This window comes from Schistocerca piceifrons, chromosome 3 (assembly GCF_021461385.2).
Source record: "Schistocerca piceifrons isolate TAMUIC-IGC-003096 chromosome 3, iqSchPice1.1, whole genome shotgun sequence".
In the NCBI taxonomy this organism is placed as follows: Eukaryota; Metazoa; Arthropoda; class Insecta; order Orthoptera; family Acrididae; genus Schistocerca; species Schistocerca piceifrons.
Window position 1 is genome coordinate 219,843,424 of NC_060140.1, and position 27,413 is coordinate 219,870,836.

General features: G+C 40.8%; 2 protein-coding genes across 2 annotated transcripts in view; one reads left to right on the top strand and one right to left on the bottom strand.

The window, feature by feature from the left end:
* The window catches only part of LOC124789316, a 71,086-nt gene that overhangs the window by 28,127 nt on the left and 15,546 nt on the right, over positions 1-27,413 (bottom strand). Inside the window, exons 2-3 of the mRNA XM_047256630.1 lie at positions 2,884-3,041; positions 2,617-2,798 (exon numbers count right to left, since the gene is read on the bottom strand). Coding sequence (XP_047112586.1) covers positions 2,617-2,798; positions 2,884-3,041 — 340 coding nt within the window. The remainder of the gene's footprint in view (positions 1-2,616; positions 2,799-2,883; positions 3,042-27,413) is intronic.
* Positions 20,908-23,258, top strand: LOC124789314. The gene is made up of 2 exons (XM_047256628.1): positions 20,908-22,965; positions 23,198-23,258. The coding sequence occupies exon 1, from the start codon at positions 21,197-21,199 to the stop codon at positions 22,949-22,951; it is 1,755 nt and encodes a 584-aa protein (XP_047112584.1). The 5' UTR covers positions 20,908-21,196; the 3' UTR covers positions 22,952-22,965; positions 23,198-23,258.

The window sequence follows — 27,413 nt, forward strand, 5'->3', positions numbered from 1 at the left end:
AGATCCATCTGTTTGCCTCCAGCAGCCCACATGCTACCTGTTGCTATAGCAAGACAATGCATCAGCCTTTCATTCCTTAGTCATGTTACCTGTTGCTATAGCAAGACAATGCATCAGCCTTTCATTCCTTAGTAGAGTTGGAATGGTTTGAGGAACATTCCACATACGTGATGGTGTGTCTGTTGTCTCCCAAGTCGTCTAACATCAATCCAAATGAGCACATCTAGGATACCATCATGATATGCACACTTTGGGGCATTGGTTGAGAAATTATTAATCAGGGTAGCTTTCCAATTCTAAGTCTCATAGAGTCTATTCCATAAAGTGTCTGGTACCGCGTGCCACGGAATTTGAATCTGCACCAGACGTCGAAGACCCATAGAGGTCTCCTGCACCATCACGCTATAATCTGTGGCAGCGTGTGCCTCCTGACGCGCTTTTAGTGTGAGGGCACAACAGTGGAACACGGGGTCCCAGCGGTCAATAGCGGCGCCCCCGATAGCATACTTAAGCGCCTGCCTCGTGCTCAGCCAGCAGTCTGACATCGCGTTGCATCTCAGGACATATCGTCTCAGACAGCATATTGACTTCGGGTTTCTATTCCAGTGGACATGGTTGTCTTGTTTGGTTCATTATTCTGTTGTCTGTTCTTGTTGTGTTGTAAGGTCCTACATTGGTCGTGTCCGTCCTCTCCCGTTGTGTTGTTGTTCACGCGCCGCTCCGCGGGTCCCGCCGTGTTTCCGTCACTACTACCCCGCGACCATTCTGGTCGCCGTTACAACAAAAATGTTGGTGCAGAATGCTAAGGAAAGGAGAAGAGCACATCTGAAAGGAAATCAGGAATAGGGTAACTGTCATAAATTAAGACCAGGCGTGTGGGGGTATCTGGTTGGCCCGTGTTCCTGCCATTACATCCGACAACATGATCTGCAACATAATACTGGTTACTTCCAGCATATAAAGTCATTCTGGGGCCATTCTTTCTGACTGACTAACTGACACACCTAAAAATAAAACTTATAGCACAACATATATGCTCAGGGAGATCATATATGTGGTTACAGCTTGCCCTACCATTGATAATGGATTATTTGCCAGTACTGATGTTGGGATAGGAATTTCTAGCAGAGTGTATATAGGCTAGCTGTGAAAAATGCTCACTTACATGAATAAAATCCGGGGAAAGGAAAAAAAGGGATGGAAGGATTCAAGGTGACACAGTTATGGGTGTCACAGGTTGCATGGGTGAAAAGGGTGTGAAAAGTTACAGGGAGGATTTTAGTGTTGATCTCATTTTGGGGAATGATTTAAGGAAGTATCAATGAATTTACGTAATTTAATCATACTCATAACACACGAAGCTCCAGCATGGCAGATGTTAATAGACTGTCTGATCTTGGAAGATATTTCATGACAGGTAGGCATTATGTGATTCACCAGTGTGAACCACAACAAGTCAAGAGATATGCTTATACACAAGATCATAGGTGTAGCCCTGAGATGCACAATCATTTATAAGACCAAGGACTATAATTACTGAAACGGTGTGTGTCAGAACAGACTGATGGTAAAGGAAGTCAAAGGATAATGTTGATTTTGAAGTGAAGGTATTGTTGCTTATTTGGTGCAGTTAATTTAAACAGAAGTGTATACGTCACCAGCATGTAGATGAATGTGATGGTCAAGAAAAACAGCAGATATTTTGGAAAAACACTAAATTAATTTTTAAAAGTTTAGCTACTTTGAAAAATTAACAAATTACACTTGATGTAGCTCTAAAATGCAAACATCATATACTGTCAGTCTACAAACATTCAAAAATTATGTGCTAATTTTTTTATATCTATTTGTATGAAGAAATGGAGAACTAATAAACCATCATCTTTACAATTAAGATGCCTATTTGTCACTTGAATCTATCTTAAACATGACTAGTAATTGGTCCTTTCAAAACACACACACACACACACACACACACACACACACACACACACACTAGTGTGAAACACATCTCTTCTACTGAACAAGTGTTCACAGCTCTTAACCCTTTAACTGCTCTGGACGTGTTAACACGCGTGCCTTTGTACCTGTCCCTGTGTGGTCTGAACGTGTTTACGCATACCACCAGTCTTCTACCTGGTGCTCTGAACGTGTCTACGCATAGACATGTTCTGAGTACCAGGTAGAAGGACTGGTGGCACGCGTAAACACGTTCAGACCACACACGGACAGGTACAAAGGCGCGCGCTTTAACACATCCAGAGCAGTTAAAGGGTTAAGATATGTATTTAAGAGCCAGTAATTACCAGACTTTTTTCTTGTTTTGGTCCGTACTACCTCCTTCCAAAATATGAAAAGCAAAGAGCTTGCAGTAGAAGAGATGTGTTTCATAGTATCAAAGACAAACAAGTTCTCATATCTTTTAAGGCATGCACTTTAGAGCTCTTGTTTACTATACATACTAGACTTTTTTTTCTTTTTTTGGTGTAAATAATCTGTCCCTATGCTCTTTATATATTTTGTTAGGAACTTTCAATCCTCAAAACAAAACTGTTTGGATAATTGGAATGATAATGAATTAGAGAACCACTCACTAAAATAATCTAGTGCTGTTACCATTTAATATGTCCATCTCTTAAATATGTTGGATTTCCTGAGAGATTGTGATGTACTAGTTCTTCTATTGTATTCCATGACTTGTCACTGCTTATAACCCTTGAAGCGTCTCTATCAAAAATATGCTTGTTGAAAAAATACATTATCTGGACATCTGAAAGGGTTACGTTTGGTGACTTTCCCTGTGAAGAAATATGGTGAACCTGCATTACACATTTAAAATCATTGCTCATTTCAAACATATACCTAACATAATGTGTTTAATACCTTAACAATAAATGGGAATCCTGCATGTGGAAGTTGTTTCACTGGCTCAGCTGTTTCTGAAAGATCCAGAACACTTCTAACTTCTTCACATGGCCAACAGTACATGTCTGATGCTTGGAAATATGGATTTTCAATCAAGCAAATTTCATCATACCAAGCTGAAAAGAAGTGTTGAATGGTGTAAATTATTAATATGTTGGTAGTAGGCAATTAATAGCTCATAACTCCACCTATCTGTGAAAACTAAAACTTGTAATTCCAGTAACCAGTAATGCTATGATCAAAGAAATCTTTGAAAGTGCATGGATAAAAGATTTGAAACTGCACGGATTTCTCTAATCTATCAATAATTACACTTCTGTTATACAGTTACACATGTAGCAACTTCCTGTATCACGTTATATTACTTTTTAAGAAACCATTTTTGCTTCAATTGCAAAATTAAACAAAATGGAGTTACGAGGTTTTCATTGCTTACTATCAAAATGTATATATACACTTTTTTCCTTGAGAAAAATGCAGTCTTTGACAAATAAACTTAATGATCTCAAACTGGTAGTAATCTGAACAAAAGTTTTATGAGGACTACAGATTCAATTTTATTTTCAAAAGAACATGAAACTAATTTGCTGTAGTTATGGAATAATAGAATGTACGAACACATTCTTTTCTGCTTGCACAGAAAGCGAAGAAAGAGCAGGAACATCATAATTTACTGTTTCTACATCTACATTACATCTATACTCTGCAAACTATAATGAAGTGCATGGAAGACAGTATGTCCCATTGTACCAGTTATTAGGGTTTTTCCCTGTTCCATTCACATATGGTGCGTGGGAAGAATGACTGTTTGAATGGCTCTGCGCATACTGTAATTATTCTAAATTTATGCTCACGATCCCTATGTCAGCGACACATAGGGGGTTGCAGGATATTCCTAGAGTCCTAATTTAAAGCCAGTTCTTGAAACTTCGTTAGTAGACTATCTCAAGATGGTTTACATTTATCTTCGAGAATCTGCCCATTCAATTTCTTCAGTATCTCTGTGACACTCTTCCATGGATCACACAAACTGGTCACCATTTGTACTGCCCTTCTCTGTATACATTCAGTATCTCCTGTTACTCATATTTGGTACAGGTCCCACACACTTGAGCAATATTCTAGAACTGAACACACGAGTAATTTGTAAGCAATCTCCTTTGTAAACTGATTGCATTTCCCCAGTATTCCACCAATAAACCAAAGTCTACCACCTGCTTAACTCACAACTGAGCCTATGTGATCATTCCATTTCATATCCCTACACAGTACCATGTATTTGTATGAGTTGGCCGATTCCAACAATGACTCATGGATATTACAGTTGTAGGATACTCTATTTTTTCATTTTGTGAAATGCACACTTTTACATTTTTGAACATTTAAAACAAACTGCCAATCTTTGCACCACTTTGAAGTCTTATCAAAATCTGAATATTTATGCAGCTCCTTTCAGACAGTACTTCATTACAGATAACTGCATCATCTGCAAAAGTCTGAGGTTGCTGTTAATATTGCCTGCAATGTCATTAATATACAACATGAACAGCAAGGGTCCCAACACACTTCCCTCAGGCACACCCAAAGTTACTTCCACATCTGGTGATGACTCCCCATCTGAGGTAACATGCTGTGTCCTCCCTATCAAAAAGTTCTCAGTCCAGTCACAAATTTTGTTTGGTACCCCATATGATCATACTTTTGACAATAAGCATAGGTGTGGTACTGAGTCAAATGCTTTTTGCAAATCAAGAAATACTCATCTACCTGACGGCCTTGATCAAAAACTTTCAATACATCATGTGAGAAAAGTGCGAGTTGGGTTTCACATGATTGATGTTTTTAGGATATATGCTGATTGGCATGAATGAGTTCATTGTATTTCAGGTAACTCATTATGTTTGAGCTAAGAATATGTTCTAAGATTCTACAACAAATAAATGTCATGGATATTGAACAGTACTTTTGTGGGTCACTTCTATTACCCTCCCTGTAGACGGGTGTGACTTGGGCTTTTCTCCAAGAACAGGGCACAGTTATCTACAACAGATTATAGTTAGTAGAAGTGCTAACTCCGTCGCAAATTCAGTATAGAATCTGATAGGAACTCCATCGGGCCCTGGAGCTTTGTTCAATTTTAACAATTTTGACTGTTTCTCAATATCTCTGACGCTAATACTTATTTCACTCATCTTTTCAGTGGTACGAGGATTAAAATTTGTCACTTCTCTTGGGTTTTCCTTTGTAAAGGAACATTTGAAAATGGAGTTAAGCATTTCACTTTTTGCTTCTCTACCCTCAATTTCAGTTCTTGTCTCATTCACTAGGTACTGGACACTACTTTGGCACCATTAACAGCCTTCACATATGACCAGAATTTCTTTGGTTTTTGTGAAAAATCATTTGACAGTAGTCTGCTATGGTATCACTGAAGGCTTCACACATTGTTCTCTTGATAGCCAAACATGTTATTTTCAGCATTTCTCTATCTAATAGCCATATGACTTGTTTTACACCTATGATGCAGTAATCTCTGTTTCTTTAGAAGTTTATTTACAATGACTGTATACCATGGAGGGTCCCTCCCATTATGAACTATTCTACTGGGTGCATATCTATCCAGTGATGATCAATTATTCTCGTCCCTCATTTAATGATTTTCTTCATGAGGACAGATAACAATTTAAATAAAAAGCTTTTTACTAGAACACATTTTGAAAAGTGACTCAAAAGTATAAAATAATTTTTCCTAGCCTCATGCAGATTCCTAACACATACAGATAGTCCTTAAAATTTGTGTTTGTGAATTTTTAATAGCTATGACAATACTTGTAAAATTTAAAATGAAAAACATGGGATAAATATGATAGATATTGATTAGATGAAAAGTTCGTAGGTCACCTAAGGTACTAATTTTTTTTCTCAATGACAGCTATTCTCTATACTCTTTACTGTTATCTACTGCATGCACTTTACATTTCCCATTTTAAATTTTACAATATTCACAAGCACAAATTTTCAGGACTACATATATGGAGTTAGGAATCTGTATGGGGGCTAGGAAAAATTATGTTATACATTTTAGTCTGCTTGAAAAATATTATAGTAAAAAGTTTTTATTTAAATAATTATTTCCTACTTTTTCGTTTTGTGTATGTGATATTTTTCAATCAATTTCAAAAATTTTAATGAGATTAGAACAAAGACATGTGGTAAATTTCAGGTTTATTTCAGTTTCTCTTCATCTGAGTCAACCAATTTATTGCTTCCTCCTATGTATAAAGGGCATTCAAAAAGAAACGAGCCAGAGGCATAATTACAAAAACCAGTACCAGTATGTTAGAAGTATTGACCCTGGCTGTTGACACACTTGTCCCACTGTGACACAAGGCAGTGAATGGCTGTCTCGTAAAATTCCCAGGCTGCGATGTTAACCAGTTCCGCACGTATAGCTGGACGTCGTCTGAGGTGAATTGTTTGCCCCTCAGAGCCTTTTTAAGGGGATCAAAAATGGCGTAATCACAGGTGAGGTCCAGACTGTATGGAGGGTGGCTGAGAACCTCCCATTTGAATTTCTGCAGGAGTGCCGTGACAATGTTGCTCATATGAGGCTTTGCATTGTCGTGGAGCAGAATGACCCCACAGGTGAGATTGCCTAGTCGCTTGGAAAAGGGTGGTCAAGGTTTGTGAGTAATGCTGGGCATTCACTGTTGTCCCGTGCTGCAGGAAGTAAATCAGAAGGGGGCCACCTTGGCCAAAGAAGAATGCCAGCATAGGGGCAAACAATTCACCTCAGACAACGACATCCAGCTGTACATGCAGAACTGGTTAACATCGCAGCCCCAGGAATTTTATGAGACAGCCACCTTGTGTCACAGTGGGACAAGGGTCTTAACAACCAGGGTCAATACAGGTACTGGTTTCTGTAATTTTGACTCCGGCTCGTTTCTTTTTGAACGTCCCTTATATATTTCACAAAAAGACCTTGAAAGTAAAAGTCAGAGAGATTTAATCTTACACGGAGGCTTACCAGCAATTTTTCTTACTATGGAACATTCATGAATGGAACAGGAAAAGGGGGAAACAGCAGTGGTACAAGAAGTACTCTGCACAACACATCAGGCAATAAAGCAAGTTAATATACCATTGCCATCCAGTTCCGTAGCTCATGAGGAAGTTAGTGTGAAATCAATTGCAAAATCTGTACCAGACAGACAGAAAAATAGTGTACCCTCTGCCACACATCAGTCAACAAAGCGAGTTAACATTGCATTGTCAACCACTTCTGAGTTTCAAGTCTCTAGCTCATCAAGAAGTGATTTTAAACTCAGTTCCAAATTTTGTACCAAACGAACAAACAGACAGACAGACAGAAAAACGAAGTACGCTCTGCTACATATCAGACACAAAAGCAAGTTAATATTGCATTGTCATCCAGTTCTGACATATGTTAAAAGTTTCAAGTTTATAGCTCATCAGAAAATTAGTTTTAAAATCAATCGCAAAATTTGTTCTGAACAGACAAGAAAGCAACCTAATAAAAACATTTTTAAAAGAAAGATATCCAGTCTGTAAGAATACAGAACAAAAGGAAGCTATGAGGTATTCTAGCTGAAACAGCCACTGAAGTTCTAGACACTTTGAAAGGACAAGGCTGGAACATTGTGCCTAAAACAGTCACTTCAAGAATGAGAATGAAAAATGCCAGCACTTCCGAATCAAGTGACGACAATGAGGAGTTCTCACAGCAAGATTCTGATTCAATACTAATTGTGAGTGATTCTCCTATTGCTGACTTTAATATACAAACTAAGTGAGAAGAAATTCCTGTTGTGCCAAAGGAAACAAAAGTGCAAACAAATGATCTTAAGTCTTGTGACTGTGTTATGGTTCACACTTACCTTTGATGAAAAGACAGAAGTATCAAAAATGTAATAGGCTATTGCAATAACATAAATAAACCTTAGGAAGACAGTATAGGCATGAATTTTTTTGTGGAAAAGCACCAAATCATTGGAAAACAATTGTGTGTTCCCAATTGTGGATACTGAGATGGATGTCCACATCTCAAATATTATAAACGTTGTGCAGTCTATAAAAAGTTCATACGGGGTGTTATACATTCCCTTCTGCACTTAAAGAATGAACTTTGAAAAGCCAACATTGCAATGAAAGTCTTGCGACTTCTTTATAATAAACCTGATATGAAAAGTATAAAACTGTAATTGTTTTAAATTTTTTACCGTAATGTGTATTTCAAGCAATTGGTATGTCTAATTTAGCATAGTGCATGGACTTTGTCACCATAATCCCAACTAACTTGGATTGAAGATTGATTTCTAACTAATGGCCTTTGTTACCCCACATCACAAGGTAACTATAGCTGTCATGTTTTCGTTTACAGTTTCTGATGAACATGTTTCAGAACATTTTTATTACATGTAAATACAGAGTAATAGATCCAAATTTTGACTCAATCAGTTGCTCTCTAAAGTAAATACTTTTTGTTTAAAAGTTGAAAAGTAGCTCAAGTAGCCACATTTTATGGTACTGCCGATAAAAGTATAGAAATACACAACACTATCCTAGCTTCTGGAAGTATTACCCCCTTCCTCGGGGAAGCAAGAGGGATAGGTTGCAGAAGGGTAAACAGAAAGCGCAGGTCACTCAGCCTCCAGAATAAGTGTTGTGACAGTGTCACGACATTTAAGAGTGCCGCCACGTCAGTACGCGCAAACGGCAATAGAGGCGCTCCGTAACTCGGCTGAGCGCGGGAGCGCCACCTAGCTACGAACGGCGCCGGCCGCATGTCACGGCATGGCAGTCGAATGACCCATACGGAATTGGTAGCATGTAACCAGCTATTCTTTCTATGTTTATATATCCACGCAATTTATTAGTGATTAAAGGTTATAACACTTTTTGGCGACGAGGTCGAATATTTTTGTTCCTGCGTTGTGGATTTGTGTGTTTGTGTTGGGGCAGACATGGAACAGCTTATGCAAGCGCTCATTGAACAGCAAACACAGCTGACAGCTGCTATTCAGGCGTTGTCGACGTCGCTTACTCATCGTCTGTCTTCCTCTTCTCCGCCTCCGTTCCCTCCTTACGACAAGGCCGCTGAAGACTGGGAGAATTATGAGAAGCGTTTGCGGCAACACTTCTTGGCTTTCGGCGTTGTCGACGCTCCTATGTGTAAATCGTTATTTCTATCTTGGATTTCCCCACGGATCTATCAGCTGCTATCTCAGTTAGCCCTGCTGCGGGAACCTGCCTCTCTGTCCTTCCAAGAAATGTGTGACTTATTGTCTAACTATTACCAAAAAAATACCCACGTCGTTGCCGCCCGCGTGGCATTCTACTGGTGTCGTAAACAGCCTCATCAATCTTACCGGGCTTGGGCGGCGGAACTACACGGTCTGAGTAGGAAATGTCAGTTTGTCACGGACACTCGTCATGAGTCTTATGCTGATTCAATGGTTAGGGATGCTATTCTACGGCTTGCTCCTGATGAAGAAGTTCAGCAACGTGTCTTACAACTGCCAAACCCGTCGTTGTCGGAAGTTCTAAGCATCGCTCAATCTTTTGAAGTGTCTCACGCTGCTGGTGTGCAAATAGACGCGTGGTGTGATGTAGGCGCTATACAGACCACTTTCGACACGGCAATTTGCCTGTTTCCCAGGGGACCGACAATGTGGCGGCGGTTCACTCGCGTCAACAACGTCGCGTTGGGCTGCCACACTCGCAGCGAAAACAGCAACCACAGAAGCAGGTTCGTTCCGCACTTCCTTCTTGTCCACGTTGTTTCGTACAGCATGACAGGGCCGTGTGTCCAAAACGTTGGGCCATGTGTAATTCATGTAGGAAAAAAGGCCACATTGCTTCTGTGTGTCAGTCCCCTAAAGTTCCTGTCAACGAGGACGAGGCATCGGACATAGATGTTAACTGTGTGCTTTCTCAAACAAATAAGTTGTTTGTTACTGTTCGTGTTCTGGATAAAGACATTCACATGCAAGTGGACACTGGCTCTGCAGTAACTCTCATTAATTCTCGCACGTATTTGGAGTTGGGCTCCCCTCCCTTGTCTCCAGTTACGCGAAATCTGAGAACTTATAATAAACAGAAAATTCCTATCGTTGGCCAGTTTGATGCTTCCACTGCCTACAAGTCTGTTGTTCGGCCCCTCACGTTTTATGTGGTGGATCATGCGGGCACTGAAAACCTGTTCGGTTATGATGCTTTCCAGTTGTTCGGGTTCTCCATTGATGATGATGTGCACCTCATATCTGAGGATATTCCGTATCAACAGCTGTATGGATTGTGTTCTGAATTCTTGTCCATGTTCTCTGCTGGTCTGGGTCGTGCCAAGGATTTTGAAGCCCACATTACTCTTAAACCTACAGCTCGCTCTAAGTTTATCCGGGCATGCCCTATTCCGGTGGCGTTGCGTGCACCTGTCAAGGCTGGGATAGACAGGTTAACAGCTTCAGGGATTCTCCTTCCTGTTACCTCCAGCGAATGGGCATCGCCAATCGTGGTGGTTTCTAAACCAAACGGGAGTCTGCGAATGTGTGGTGATTTTAAAGCCACTGTCAACGCTCAGAGCCTCATTGACACTTGTCCTCTTTCCCGTCCTGAGGAGTTATTTGCCAAGCTCGCTGGGGGCCAGTTCTTTTCCAAACTTGACTTATCGGAGGCATACCATCAGTTGCCATTGGATGCATCTTCCAAGGAATTTCTCGTCATCAACACTCCTTGTGGGTTGTATCAGTACCAGCGGTTACCGTTTGGCGTCGCTAGCGCGCCGATCATTTTTCAGCAGTTTTTGGAACAGCTCACGGCTTCTGTTCCTGGCTGCATAAACTATCTGGATGACACTGTTGTCACGGGGCCCTCCACTGAGGAGCACCTTTGCAATTTGCGTTCACTGTTTCGGGTTCTGCATTTGGCTGGGTTGAAGTCCAATCTGGACAAGTCACAGTTCTTCCAACCCTCCATCGTGTATCTTGGTTTCCACTTGTCCCGTGAGGGTATATGTCCTCTACGTCAGCATGTTGCGGCCATTACCGCTCTACCCCGGCCGTCTACGGTAAAAGAACTTCAGGCGTTTCTAGGCAAGATTGCTTATTATCACAAATTCATTCCATCCGCGGCGGTGGTAGCTCATCCTCTGCATCAGCTGTTACGCAAAAACGTTCCTTTCTGTTGGTCCGACGAGTGAGAGCAGGCTTTTGTCTGCCTGAAGGCTCATTTGCAGTCGGCGCCTTGTCTTGCCACATTCCGTCCGGGTCAGCACTTGGCTCTGGCGACTGACGCGTCCCAGTATGACCTAGGGGCTGTTCTCACCCATCGGTATGAGGATGGGTCGGAACGACCCATCGCCTATGCTTCCAAGACCCTCAACAATGCGCAACGGCATTATTCTCAAATCGAAAAGGAGGCGCTCGCTATCATTTATGCTCTAAAAAAGTTCAGCATTTTTTGGTATGGTTCTAAGTTTCACCTCATCACCGACCACAAGCCGCTGGTCTCTTTGTTCAGCCCATCGGCGTCGCTTCCGGATAAGGCAGCTCACCGCCTGCAACGTTGGGCCTTATACTTGTCTCGTTTTCATTATGAGATTCACTATCGCCCCACGGCCCAGCACGCCAACGCTGATGCATTGTCGCATTTGCTGTTGGCCCCGACCCGGTTTTCGATCGAGATGAACTACTCTGTTTCCACATTGATGAGGCGGAACGTCGTGCGGTCGAGGGTTTTCCGCTTACAGGTTCGCAGGTCATGTCGGCTACTGCGCGGGACCCGGTCCTGCGTCAGGTGATCGGTTTTATTCAACGGGGTTGGCCAGACAGGACCAAGGGCCAGGCATCGGATCCCCTTCGCAACTACCATGCCTTGCACCTTCGTCTGTCTGTTTGTGATGGTGTTGTTCTTCTGGCCACGGATGGCGGATATCTCCACGGGTCGTGGTGCCAGCCTCTCTTTGCAAAGATGTTCTCAAACTGTTGCATGAGGGCCATTGGGGGATTTCTCGGACTAAGTCCCTGGCCCGCAGGCACGTTTATTGGCCCGGTATTGATTCGGACATCGCCCACATGGTCGCTGCGTGTGGTCAGTGTGCTCAACAACTGGCTGCACCCCGTACAATGCCCTCTCCGTGGCCTGACCCGGTGCAGCCATGGGAACAGGTGCACGCTGACTTTGCCGGTCTCTTCCTCGGCACTTATTGGCTGCTACTGATTGACGCCTTCTCGAAGTTTCCATTTGTTGTTCGATGTCCGTTGCCCACCACTGCGGCGACGACGCTGGCTTTGTCCAAAATCTTTGCGCTAGAAGGTCTTCCATCCACGATCGTCACGGACAATGGCCCTCAGTTCTCTTCACAGGCCTTCCGTGACTTTTGTACTGGACACGGGATTCATCATGTTACAGCACCGCCCTTCCATCTGCAATCGAATGGGGAGGTCGAGCGCCTTGTCCGCACTTTCAAAAGCCAGATGAAAAACTTCCTTAGTGATTTTTCCACAGATGACGCTCTGTTGCATTTTCTGAGTTCTTATTGCTTCACGCCTCTGGGTGATCGCAGCCCTGCTGAACTCTTGCATGGCCGCCAACCGCGCACTCTACTGCACCTGCTTCACCCTGTCAGGCCTTGTACTGTGTCCCCTCGTGCGGGAAAATACTCGGTGGGTGCCGACGTGTGGGCACGAGGGTATGGATCTCGCCCTAAATGGATTCCAGGGGTGGTCAAGGCTCTTCGCGGCCGCCGGCTTTGTGAAATACGTACGGACGACGGCATGGTTGTTCGCCATTACGACCAGATGCGCCCACGAGTGGTGGCCACGCCGGTGCCACCGCCCCTTCCTTCGCCTCCACCAGCCTGAGAAGCCAGTCCTGTCGCTGCTGCCGATCTCTTGTGCGTGTTGCTGCAGCCGACGTCGCTACCGCTTCTGAGTCCGCCGGAACCGGCCCAGTCGCGACGCTGCCTTCTCCGGGACCCATCTCGCTGGAGCACACCCCCAGGTCCACGACACCTATGGATGCTGCTCCGGAGTTTTCACCCATCATCTTGTCCAGGAGGCACGTTCCACGCACGGGCTTCCGTCTTGGACATTTTCGACCGTATTCTCGTGTTTCTCTGCGTGATCTTCTCTGGGCCTCCCAAGAGGCCATGGATGTCTCCACGCTGTCCGTATCTCCCAGGAAGTGAGTGTTTTTTTTTCAAGGGGGGAAAAGTGTTGTGACAGTGCTACGACATGTAAGAGTGCTGCCACGTCAGTACGCGCAAACAGCGATAGAGGCGCTCCACAACTCGGCTGAGCGCGGGAGCGCCACCTAGCTACGAACGGCGCCGGCCGCATGTCACGGCACGGCAGTCGAATGACCGATACGGAATTGGTAGCATGTAACCAGCTATTGTTTCTACGTTTGTATATCCACACAATTTATTAGTGATTAAAGGTTATAACAATAAGAGGGGCCCATTTTTTGTGAGGTTAACATATTATAGATAGATTGTCATAAGTTATGGTAACAGGCACAATACAAACACAAATTATGCACATAGAAAAGACCAGACTTAAATGGAAACATTAACAGAGCTTTGAAAATAGTGTTTCACTGAGTAAGAGCTGAAGACAAGATGGAAAAATATATGCAGACAAATAGACAAAATGAGAAGGTATTATAGTCAATAATACAAGTTAATGTCAGACAGCAAAAGAAAATTACAGCATATAGGCCTACATGTGGAGATCTATTAATTCTTGAATAAAAAACAGAGTGCTAAAATTTTCAAATTAGTTTAAGTCTTCAGTTATCTTTCTGCTTTACTCCATATGAATACCACAATAGTTCTTCATATAACGTATTGACCAACTACTTTCTCAATGTGGCTCTTGATAATTTTTCCATCGTTACTGCCTCCGAATCCCTGTCGGCCAGCCAACTGACTGGAAGTAATTGACACAACATACTGTTTTGATCATTTTCGAGCAATACAATGGAAGAAGTAAAAAACAGAAACACAGTCTGCCTATTTGAAACAATGATTAATCAAATTATTTATTTCAATCATATATTGTGTGCCTTCCCATAGTACTTCAAATGTATAATTAACAGTGTCACATCCTGTATCTATTAGCCCCAGCCTCTGACAGTTGAAGAGAAAAATGAACTGGAATGAGGTAAAGGCCACAAAATGTGCATTTGGGTATCTGTGTGGTTGCATTTGGGTCTGAGTGTTTGTGTTTTTGCTAAAAATAGAGCTGGTACTCAAAAGCTAGTGTGAATGCTGTTATCTGTTATGTGTTTCTGTGCTCAGAGCATTGATTCACTATGTGTGAGTGGGTCGCTTTCCCTTATTCTATGTATTAACTCAGCGTTTACAATTCGTGGGTATACAACAATCTGCCACTGCAATAAACCTGTACGACATGCACAAATTACAGCTCTGAGCCATTTACTAGCTAAGCTTCATCTCCCTTCCGTGACACATCACTATCATGGTGGTGTCTCACTTCTCTGAGTTGGGACATTGTTTCACTGAATAACTGCCCAACAGGTGCTGCAAACAAGTTGCATAACTGCCATTGTCCCACCTTGGGAAAAGATGTGGCGTTCATCAGGGGCCATGTACGTGCACAAATGACACAACTTCCAAACAGTTTACAATTCTAAACAAATTAACTAGTAAGAAAACCCTTCACTGATGCGATCATAAGACGATGGGTAACACATCACTTTACCAAAGTTATATGTTACATCACATATCATGTTGCAGTGTACTTATACCAAGCATAATAAACAACTGCTGTCACAGAAGAATGAGTCACAACTGTATTTTTTTTTTTATGTATTGCTCAAATATTGCAGGCACTGGAGTCTGGCACTGCTACTAAGGACAATGTCTCACCATCTTTGGACAAAGATGGGGAAAATATAGTCTTTGGATTTATGTTACTATCCAAGCATTAACACAAATAATTTAATGAAACCATGCAAAAGCCTATATTTGTATGACCAGACATGGATCTGAACCCAGCTTCTATCTTATACAGGATCATCACATATACAAGAAGACACTGAAAGATCACATGGGGATGCTGAGTAGTAACTGACCCACTATCATGGTAATTTCATTAAAAGGGACAGCTTGTGGAGTTGGCTTGTCCAAGAATTATAGTACAGATGACAATTACTGTCAACCTGTAGTAAATGAATTTAAGATGTTAAGTCTAGATCTGCTATTAGTTTTCAGTTTGCATTCATTAGTAGTCAGATAGCAGACTACTTGAGGTGAAATTCCAGTTTCTTTTGCGAAAATACCTGTACCTACTTGGTTTTATGTATTTTGCTGTATATAATCCCTCATAAATATCTGATAACCTGTAGTTCCTTTTAGTTCTTAGTACTCAATAGAGTATGAAGATACAGATAGATTAGCTTATACTCTTTTTCTTACTTTCCTAAACGTTACTGAATCAGTCTTACACAAGCTCCTAATGATTCTCTTTCACACTTAGTGGGTCTTCTTTAAATTAGATGCATAAGATAGAAAATGTTATAATTTTACCACAATACCATTCAAAACTACAAAAGATGTGACACTGGTCATATTGTTATGAACTCTTGTCATCAGTTTCAAAAATTGCTGACATTTTGCTAATGTACAAATAAATTTAAGATGAACTGTAAATTACACAATTATACAAGGGGCATTGCTTATAAATGGCAACAAGGCCCACATAGTACTAGGGGCAGAAAGCTGGCTCAAATCATAAATGAACAGCAACGAAAATCTAAATTCTGACTGGAATGTACCTTGCAAAGAAAGGTTGAACGTTGTTGGTGGACGCGTTTCTACAGCCATAAGAAATACAATAATATCTAGTAAGATTAGTACAGATTCCGAATGTAAAATAATATGGGTGAAGACAAGTGTTAAAGGTGGACCAAACATGTTCACTGAATGCTTTTATATACCCCCTGCATCAGCAGCAGTAGCGGTGAAACAGTTGAGGGGGAACTTGGAGAATATTTTGCATAAATTTACTGGTCCTGTTATAGTTTTAGGCAGAGATTTTAACTTACCAGCAATAGCCTGGGAGACTCAACTGATTAAAATGGGTAGTAGGAATAGGGAAGCATGTAAAATTGTTCTAAGTATTTTATATTCAGTAATTAATCAAAGACCCAACTCATGAAGATAACATCTGAGACCCGCTGGAGACAAGCAAACATAAACTATTCAACTCTGCATAGAACAGAGAATCATTGATCATAAGGTTGTTACAGCATCACTGAATACGGCTGTGAATAAGAATACAAAGAAATGCAGGAAGATCTTTCTGCTTAGCAAAAGTGACAAGAAACAAATTTCAGATTACGTGAGCAGTCAGCATGAAAATAACATTTCCACTACTAACAATGTTGAGTATCAATGAACAAAGTGCAAGAGCAATGTACAATACACTTTAGACAGGTATGTGTGGGGAAAAGGTGTGAGTGATGGAAAAGACCAGCTGTGTTAGAAAACTGCTACGAAAGCAAAGAGTGCTTCATTGCAAATTTAAATTAGCCGAAGCCTTACAGAGAAACAAAAATCAAACAAAGCCAAAATTAGCCATGTGTGTAGTGCTCAATGTATTTAAAAGTTTTGTTCTTTCTACAAACTTGACAGAAAATCCTAAGAAATTTTCATTTTATGTTAAATCCACAAACAGATCAAAGCTGTCTTGCCAGACACTCTGTGAACTGTGATGGCACTGAAATGGAGATTGACACAGAAAAGGCCAAAAATACTAAATGCATTTTCCAAAACTGTTTCACAGAGGAAGATCACATTGTAGTGACTCCTTTAAATCATAACAAACAAAAAGGCCAATATGGAAATAAGTGACCACGAGACAGAAAAGCAACTGAAATCACTCAACAGAGGGCCATTGAATCTGACAAGATACAGTATGATTCTGCATAGAGTATGTGAAAGAACTTGCCCCTCTTCTACCAGCAGTGTACCGTAGATCTCTGGAGGAGCCAAGTGTTCCTGATGATTGGAAAAAAGCAAAGGTCATTCCCGTTTTCAAGAAGGATCATCAAACAGACCAACAAAGCTATAGGCTTATATCTCTGATGTCGGTCAGTTGCAGAATTTTGAAACATGCTTTATGCTCATATATTATGATGCTTCTGGAGGCCAAAAATCTCCCCTGTAGGAAACAACATGGGTTCCAAAAACAAGTCATGTGAAACCCAGCCCGCTCTGTTTGTCCACAAGGTCCAGAAAGCTGGTAGATGCTGCATTCCATAACTTTCAGAAGACATTTAGTACTGTTCCATACTGCTGCCTAATGAACAAAATATGAGTGTTCAGAATATCAGATCAACTGTGTGATTGGGTTGAAGAGTTTCTAGCAAACAGAACATAGCATGCCATTCTGTATGGAGAGAAGTATTCATGCATAAAAATAACTTTGGGTGTGCCGCAGGGGAGTGTTATAGGATTATTAATTTTCACAATATATATAAATGGGCTAGCATATAACATCAGAAGTTCAATGAGTCTTTTCGCGGATGGTGCTGTCATATACAGAGAAGCTGCAATGTTAGAAAATTTTAGAGAAATGCAGAAAGACTTGCAACGGACTCACACATGGTGCAGGGAGTGACAATTGACAAACAACATAAACAAATCTAATGTATTGTGAATACTCAGACAGAAGGACCCTTTATTGCATGATTACACACTTGCAGAAAAATAACTGGAAGCAGTTACTTCCACAATATATCTAGGACTACGCATAAGGGGCGATTTGAAGTGTAGCAACCACATAAAATTAATTGTGAGTAAGGCAGATATCAGACTGAGATTCACTGGAAGAAACCTCAAAAAATGTAGTTCATCAACAAAGGAAGTAGATTAAAAAAAAAACTCATTTGAGGAATACTTGAATATTGCTTGTCAGTATGGGAGCTGTACCAAATAGGAATGATGGAGGAAATAGAGAAGATCAAAAGATGAGCAGCATGTTTTGTTATAGGTTCATTTAGTAAGCATAAAAAGAGTCACAAGATGATCAACCAAATTCACTGATAGGTGCTGCAAGAAATGTGTCCTGGATCACAGTGTGCTTTACTGTTAACATTTCAGAGAGTGTATGTTCCTAGAAAAGTCAGTAAATATAATGCTTCCTTCTACACACACCTTCTGAAAAGACCATAAAGATAAAATTACAGAGATTTGATCCCATATGGAGGCTTCCTGGCAATTGTTCTTCCTGCAAATTCTTTGTCACCAGAACAGGAAAGGGGGAAAGTAACAGTAGCACATAACACACTCTCTGCCATACACAGCAAGGTGGCTTGCACAGTATACATGTAGATGTAGGTGTGATACAGCAAAATAATTATATGTGTATTTTGCTTCCATTTTTAATGTCAGAGTGGGGTTTTGCATTCAGATACAAAGATATTTATTCATTCGTCATAATTCCACCAACAAGTAGAGCCTATAAGTGGCACAGCTAAAGAATGGTTCCTGTCGTACCTAGAAAAGAGGTAAACACAAGCCACGCTTCAGCCACCAGTGAGCTTGTTAGGGCTACAGATGGGAAGATGTGTGAAACACACAATGGTGTGGAGTGGATTGGGTGAGGCAAATAGACCAGAGAAAGAGGAAGAGGAGGATTTGAGAGAAGAGGGTATGGGTGCAGGATGAGTTAAATTAGAGTCATGAGGCTGGGATGGAGATAGGGGTAGGGCAGGGGTTGGCTGGAACTAAGGCCAAGAGGATTTCACGAGCTAAGGATGTGTTGCAAGGACAACTCCCACCTATATAATTCAGAGAAGCTGGTGTTATTGGGAAGCATCCATATGGCATTGAAGTTAAGTATATTAGGCTCAGCAGCACGTTCTGATATGGGATGGGCTTCTATGTTCTTGTCCACACTGTGGCAATGGCCATTCATTTGAGTGTATAGCTGATTGGTGGTCATCCCCACTAAAATGCTATGCATAAATTAGAACTCAGCTGGTATATGACATGATTCATTTCACAAGTAGCCCTTTCTCTGATGGGATAGGATAAGCCTGTGATGGGACTGGAGTATGTTGTACTGGTGCGTGAATTGGACAGGTCTTGCACCTAGATCTTCTACAAGCATATCATCCATGTGCCAAGGGGTTGATTGTAGATGTGTGATAAAGACTGACTAATATAAAGCATCCTTTATCTACTCTTAACCCAACGCACACCGTTAACACCTCATTCCCTACTCACCATTGTTGACACCACCTCCCTGGACATCAACATATCCCATGTGCATGGTCTCATCAAACACTACCCCTCCCACTGCCCTTCTGATCCCAAACCCACCACTTCAGTTACTATATTCTGAACCAACTACATCCTCATACATAATTACTTCTCCTTTGAGGAAAAGAAATACAAACAAATCCTTTTCATGACGCTGTGCACCAGCACTGTACCCTCCTATGCCTACTTGTTTATAGGCCACTCAGAGGACACTTTTATAGCCATTCAAAACATCAAAACCCTTGTCTGGTCCAGGTTCATGATATCCTCATAACCTGGACCCAGGGACAAGATGTTCTTATCCACATACTACCGCATCCTCAATGCCTTCTTTGCCCATTCGCTCCACTTGGTCTTCCTTACCCCAGCATGTCACCTTTCCAAACTTTGTCCTCCATCTCTCTGATGGCTGCATTATCCATCACATGTACCTGAATTTTGATAGCTGCCACCCATTCGCACACAAAGTTACTCTCATACAGTCTGGTCACCTGCGGATGAGAAATCTCCAGTAATGAGCAAACCATTTCCCAGCAAGCTGAAAGTCTCACTAAGCCCTCTGCAGACAAGCATTATCCCTGCACACCTAATGTGCAAACAGATTTCTGGTGCTATAAATATCTACATATATCCTCAATTGTCTGTTGTCTATTCACCCCCAGGAACCAACTGCAAAGGAGTCTACCACTCATCACCCAGTATCATCCTGGACTGGAACAAATTAACCATCTCCTTTATCAGGAGTTCGACTACTTATCATTGTCTCCAGAGATGAGTAACATTCTATCCACAATCCTTCCCACTCCTCCCAAAGTGGCATTCTGCTGGCCACTAAATCTACATAATATCCTAGTCCACCCTTATGCTGTAACTACTCCCAACCCTTTCTCGTATGAATCATTCCCATGTGGAGGGCCCAGGTGCAAAATCTGTCTATTACATTTAGCCAGAACATCCTACTCAAGTCCATTCACAGGCTCACCCAATCCCATAAGAGGCAGAGGAGTGGTCCCTGCAACATAGACTGGAGTTTCTCATCTCACCTTTGTCTCCAAGAGCCCCTTCTCCAAACCCAATTCATCTGCCAGATGACCAGCAACCATACCATCATCTCCACGGTCTCTTTTCTTCATCTCTTCTGTCAGTCTCTTCAATCATTTCATCCGTATCACTGGAAACTGCACACAACTCCATCTGTCTGTCACTAGAATGAACTCACATGTGCCACAGTCACAGTCCTATCATATGCACCTGCTGCCCCTCTTCCCAGCCGTCGGTCACTCTTCTCCAACCCTTCAACCTGCTCCCCACATCCTTTCTCCTGTCACCCACTCCACCACCCAATACAATGCCCCATCTGAGAGTTAAGCTGCAATGTAATCAGCTGCAACAACATAGCTGGACAGGTGTTTATTTTTTTGTGTGTGTGTGTGTGTGTGTGTGTGTGTGTGTGTGTGTGTGTGTGTGTGTGTGTACAGTATTTTCTCACCTTTACCACTTAAATTATTTAGACCAGAGACATTAACAGAGGCTTGAGGAAATATATTAGGAACAATTCTGCTCTTAAGGGGGGACGTACATGAAAATGACCAAATTTGTGAAAAAAATTTTATTGGCTCTTCATTTACTACATGGTATTGAAATTTCAATTACCAAATATTACGTTCCAATTCCGCTTCTAAGGGGGAAAAAAATAATAATTTGTAATAGCTTGCACAGGGCGACGCCCCCCCATCTTGGTCTTCATCCTCTCGTATATCTATTTATACTGCGTTTTTTTCCAGTTTTGTGCAGTCACAATGCAGGGAACGTTTGTGTACTACATCAAGAAGGCTGTGGAATAATATCTCTGCCGCTGGTTTTATATTCTTTGATTTATAGCGTTTGTTTACGAGTGTTTGTTTGGAATACATTTTTACGAAAGTTGTAAGTAGACTTGTTATTATATTTTGCAGCATGCCGCGTTCTAGTAAGGTGTTTAAAAAGGTTAGAAAGTGTCAAGCTTCTCGATGTAGTAAAGACAACTTGAAAACCAGCCCCATAATAACAAATGGAAACGATACTTCAACCAAGAAAGCGAGTGCTTCGAGAAGGAAAATTGACAGCTGTCAATCACTTGATGATTGTGGCTCAGACACTCAAGCTACTAGTGGTTTTAGGCTTATTGATTTGAAAATACTATCTGATATTATATCATCTGCTTGTGTATGTGCTGACTGTGGTGCAAAAAGTTTGAGATTATATGACGAAGAAAACAGAATTGGAATAGTGTGTATGTTGCATCTTACTTGTGAAAGCTGTCATTCAGACACTGCTTTTAGAACTTCGGCATCAAGTAACCGGATATATGAAGCAAATATGCGTTTAATATATGGCATGAGATGTTTGGGCATAGGCAGGGAAGGTACCAGACTGTTTTGTGGGATCATGAACATGCCACAACCAAGTGCTAGGTACACCACTGGAAATAAAACACTGCTAAGTGCTCTTCAAGAGGAAGTGGAAGAAAACTTGAAGTCCTCTGCAAAGGAAGCTGTGAAGATGAATAGTGAACTAAAGACAGAAGCAGATAACACGCCAGACACCGATTTGTGTGTGTCATGTGATGGAACGTGGATGAAGCGTGGACATACATCACTGTATGGAGTATCATCTGTCATTAGTGTTGATACTGGAAAAATTCTTGACGTTCAGGTAATGAGCAAATATTGCTATAGCTGTGTACTCGGAAAGAGAGCTGGTGAAGTGGAAGAAAATAAGTGGCAGGTTGAACACAAGAAAGTGTGCTGTAGAAATTATTCTGGTTCTAGTGGTGGAATGGAACCTGCAGCTATGAAACTTATGTTCCATCGAAGTGTGGAAAAGTACGGTGTTAGATACACAAAATACCTTGGTGATGGTGACTCCAGCTCCTTCAAAACTGTTTTGGAAAGTGAACCTTATGGTCCCCATTGTGCTATAGAAAAGTTGGAATGTGTTGGACATGTGCAAAAACGAATGGGAGGCAGACTTTTAAAATTGAAACGTGAATTGAAGGGCAGGAAACTTGAGGATGGAAAACTTTTAGGTGGTCCCAACAGACTCACAGACAAAGAAATTCATTCTTTACAAGTGTACTATGGCAAGGCAATAAGGGACAACAGTGGAAATTTGAATAACATGCAGAAGGCTGTGTGGTCTATTTATTTTCATAAACTATCCACAGATGACAAACCTGTACATAATTTGTGTGACATATCGTGGTGCAAATTCAAGCAGGCTGAGCGTGATGGCATGAACTATTCACACAAGCACAGTTTACCTGTGGCTGTTTTAAGTGCTATAAAACCAACATTTAGGTGTTTAGCAGAGCCAGACCTCCTACGAAAGTGTGTGCATGGAAAGACACAAAACCCTAATGAAAGTTACAACTCACTGATTTGGAAACGTTGCCCAAAAACAACATTTGTTTCAACAATTATTGTTGAAATTGCTGCATATGATGCTTGTTTAGTTTTTAACAATGGTAATCTTGGAAGAATAAAAACTCTACAGAGGCTAGGATTTCATCCAGGAGCTTTCACCTATTCAATATTGAAGGACATCGATGACAAAAGAGTTGCTGCGGCTGATATTACAGCCAATAAAATTGAACAGCAGGTTAACCAAAGAAGACAAGCAAAGAAGAGACTGCTTGCAGATGAAGAGGAGTATGCATATGGCTTGCACTAGTTCACACAGAGACGGTAAGACCTAATACAAACACTATCAAATCATTGATTCAGTTTTCCCGTAACTTACATTTTTATAACTTTATGTACCTTTTTCTCAAAAACCACAAAAGGTAGAGAAGTGAAATTTGGTATATGACTAGTCAGTACTATAGTGAAAAATTCTGTGGAAGGAATTTTCATTTAATAAAATAGTAAGGTATTTATGGTAGAAAATATTCCTTAAATTTGATATATTATTTTTCAGGGAAATTGGGAGACCCGTAAAAACTGAACAAAAGAAGATATAAAAATTCTGCTCCACAGAGTTTTGTAATTATTTGGTATGAAAGTGTGTACAAAAATTCATTAACATTGCTCTCACAGTTTTCTCAAAAAAGGAACATTTGTAATTACATTGTTGAAAAAAAATTAATTGTTAATAATTAAAGATGTAAAAGGTCAATAAAAATGAAAATTTAGGTTCATATGCGCATAACATTTCTTAATAACTGTACCAAATTTGGATTGATTATCTTAAAAAATTAGAGTTTTATAAAATACTTTTAAAATTACTGCAGTTTCGTGTACGTCCCCCCTTAACATAATATATAAATGATTTTCCACACACTACAATATGTGGAGAAAAAATTCTCTTCACTGATGACTGCAACATTATATTCACTGATAAAACAACAGAGCTCTTAGCTGAGAAGGTAAATGAAGCCCTGAAATATGAGTGCAGTTCAGCAGCATGCAAGAAGTTACCATTGAATATAAAGAAAACAAATACCATAGCATGAAATTCGGCTTAAAGAGGAAGAATAATGCTTCACTGTACACATAAAATAAATACAGAAACTGTGTGCCAAACACAAAAGTTTTAGAAATTAACATCGATTTTCAACTGACATATAATGAACACACAAAAACACTGGGAAACAGAATCTTATCAGCATGTTATATACTTTTGTTCTATCATCGTGTGCAACAGCCAGTAACTTGCGGTGACATATTATTCCTATATATGCTCAGTTCTTAGATATGGGAGTCTTTTCTGAGAACCAAATGCACAATGCATAGGCATGATTTTCAAAATGCAGGAAATGATCATAATAATAATAATAATAATAATAATAATAATAATAACAATAATTAAAAGTAGCAGTCCGGCTCACTGTAAGGAAATATTTAAAAAAAAACTGGACACTAATGATTTGGCAAGAGAGTTCAGCTGCCAGTCTATTTACATATCAGGAAGAACATTAGCAAGTATATCACAAATAATTATATACAGTATCATGAAACAAGAGTTAGTTGGACTTACATTTACCAAGGAAAAACATGTGAAAAACTTGTAAAAGCATTTTCTATCAGGCAATAAAGTTATGCAATAACTCGCACAAGGAGTTGAAAGAGATAACCAAAATACATTCACTTCAAAAGGCAGTCAAGGCTTACATCTTGGCTAATGCATTCCACAGAGTATTACTTAGGAAACGCAGAGTAGGATGACAAGTAAAATGCTTCTGTCATATTATGAAATGCATCCACAGTGTAATGTTTTTACATGTACTGATGCTTCATTATGTTTCTGTGCTCAATATTTGAGTCACCATAGGGGGATGCTGATTCAGTATTTCAGATAAGCAAACAAGAAAAGACAAAGATGTAAAATAGCCATGTAAACATCATTGTGGGCATAAAACCACTTGCACAGATGTATACTGATGAATTCTTCTTGGGTTATAAGCCGAGTGGTGGCGTTGTCTTGTCACAACGTTTCAATGAGTTTCGTACCCACCATCTTCTGGCGAGATGAACACAGCATCCCGACACTTCGCTAGAAGATGATGGGTATGAAACTCATTGAAACGTTGCGATAAGGCAACGCCACCACTCGGCTGATAACCCATGAAGAATTCATCAGTGGAATATGCCGAGAAAGACTGCAAGCACACAGATGTAAACTGTGTACAGTGATAAGTGTCAGAGACTAAATGAACAGTGTATCGTTATTGTTCATGTTATTAACCTAACTTGATTCAAGTATGTACAAACATAAGAGCATTGCACATTGGGAATAACCAAATGGAGTAGTGCACTTGTTAAGGTACTTGATTAAGGAGGATGGAGGTTTATGCTCTTGTCCACCCATTCTGATTTGGGTTTACTCTGGATTTCCTAATCCACTTTGGGCCAATTCTAGAATGGGCTCTTCACCAAGGGCATAGCTCGTGATCTGTCCTATCCTCATATCGTTAATAACATGGGTGTAGTACATTCACACACACGTCGGCTATTCAGGTGAATCACATTTTTGCTATACTAAGTTGATGGTTGTCTCCACAAACATCATCACCGAGATGAATGCTGGCTCAAAACAGGCAGTGTGCCATGGACACAGGCTGGTGGGAGAAGTATTGTGCTGTGGGAGACATTCTCCTGCACTTGCATGGGGCCTGTGGTAGCAGTCGAAGACACGCTGATTGCTGCGAACGACTTGCATCCCTTCATGCTTGATGTCTTCCCCGATGGCAATGTCATCTTTCAGCGGAATAATTGTCTGATTCTCTGAGCCACAACCATGCTACAGTGGTTTGAAGAGCATTATAGTGTACTCATGGTGATGTCTCAGAGACCAAATTTGCCTGATGTACATCCTATGAAACCCATCTGGGTTGCTATCAGGCGCCATAACCACGTGCGCTAATCAGTAGCCCATTACAGTATAACCCTGATTTTGCATGACCTCATTTTAGTGTAAACCCGCATTTAATGGAAGAAATTTCAGGTCTCGAAAATTATTCCGTAACTGCAGTGCAATTGTATATTCGATTTAACGTAACTCACATTACAACAAAACCTGCATTTAGCATTAGGAATATTAAATATTGAAAACAATACAATAGTGGCTTTTGTAGCCCGAAAGCAAGCCACACTTTTTTTCTGGTTTTTGGAATCCAAAAAATCGCCTGCAGTTTCAGGTGCAAAGCCTAAGAAGTTCCAAAAAATGCTGCTAGTTGCCACCATAAGTGCTTGCAGCCTTTATTGCTACTTTCTGCCACTAGAAGTCGCCACAGAAGCCGTTGTGTTATTCGAGTAATGAATGTTAAGGTATTTTTTATCATAGGCGAATTTAGCAATTTTTCAAATATTCATAGCAATTAAAAAAACTCTTTACATATACACCATCAAAATGGACGTTTTGAAGAAACTTGACAAGCATGGCTTTACATTTTGACAACGCCAGCTAAGGAGAGCAGTGCTTGCAAAAACATTTGTTTCAGTCTGCTTTTGAACTTCAGTAAGACATGGAGACAGCAAAAGTAACAACTTTCAGCTTAATCCAGCAACAGAAAAGCATTTTCTGGACCAAAATGTGGCCGCCACTATGAGCTGGAAGTCATAGAGAATGATTTTGTGGGGAAGCAGCGACAGTGCTAACCTGTAACTGCAGAAATAATTCAAGTAAAAGCACGTCAGAAAATCCAAGATTTTAAAGGGAGCCACAATTGGGCCTGAAAAATACGGGGAAAAACTTGTCGCATTCAGTGCTACATCATCAAGCTGCGCACCGGAAATTCATGCTGGCTTGTACAGCCAATGGCCATAAACTGACACCATTCATTTCACATGGAAGACTTAACCAAATTCCGAAGTGTTTCGTAAAGATTTTATTGTACGTGCTAACGAAATTGGCTGGTTCACGGAGGACATGGTTTTAGAGTGGATCAGACCTGTCTGGCAATGTCGTCCTGGTACCTTGCTAGGTTTGACACGTATGCTTGTGTTAGATTCGTACGCAGGTTACTGTACACCAGCTGTGAAAAAAAATTAGAGAGGGTAAAACGGACTTAGTTGTAATTCCAGAATGGATGATGTCCATTCTGCATCCATTAGATGTTTGTTTAAACAAACCTTTTATGGACAAGCAAAAAAATATGTATGCACAGTGCCTAACGAACGAAGATAGGCAATTAACGCCTACAGGACATGTTAAGTGTGCAAGCTTGTCTCAAGTGTGCGTGTGCATTAGTCAATCTTGGAAATGTCTCCCAAGTGAAACTGTTTGTCACGCATTTAAAAAAATACTGTATTTCTAATGTGTTTGATGGCACAGAGAATGATGCTTTGAACGAAAGTAGCGACAAGGAGTCGCTAGTGTTAATAATGAAACATGAAAAATCACAACTGTGTCCGGTATGTAGTGCAGTGAGCTCGCCTGCAACGTCACTGCTCACGTGCATGTAGATCCGGAATACTGTATTTCGATAGATATCGTGAATTTTCACTGTTGTCAGTGATTTGCAATGGTGAGCCATATCTTTCACTTTCAAGTGTGGCTTGAAATCGAGGTAAAATTTGTGATTCTTCAGTTTCTCCCGGCGTATTTGTTGCTCGAACAGTCCACGTGTATACTGCCGGTTCATAGTGTCCAACGGGCACAATATTTCGGCAATCAGACATGTCGCCATCGTCAG

Bases quoted from the DNA above. Each gene is read 5' to 3' on its own strand.
- LOC124789314 (XM_047256628.1), top strand. From the start codon at position 21,197: ATGCCGCGTTCTAGTAAGGTGTTTAAAAAGGTTAGAAAGTGTCAAGCT.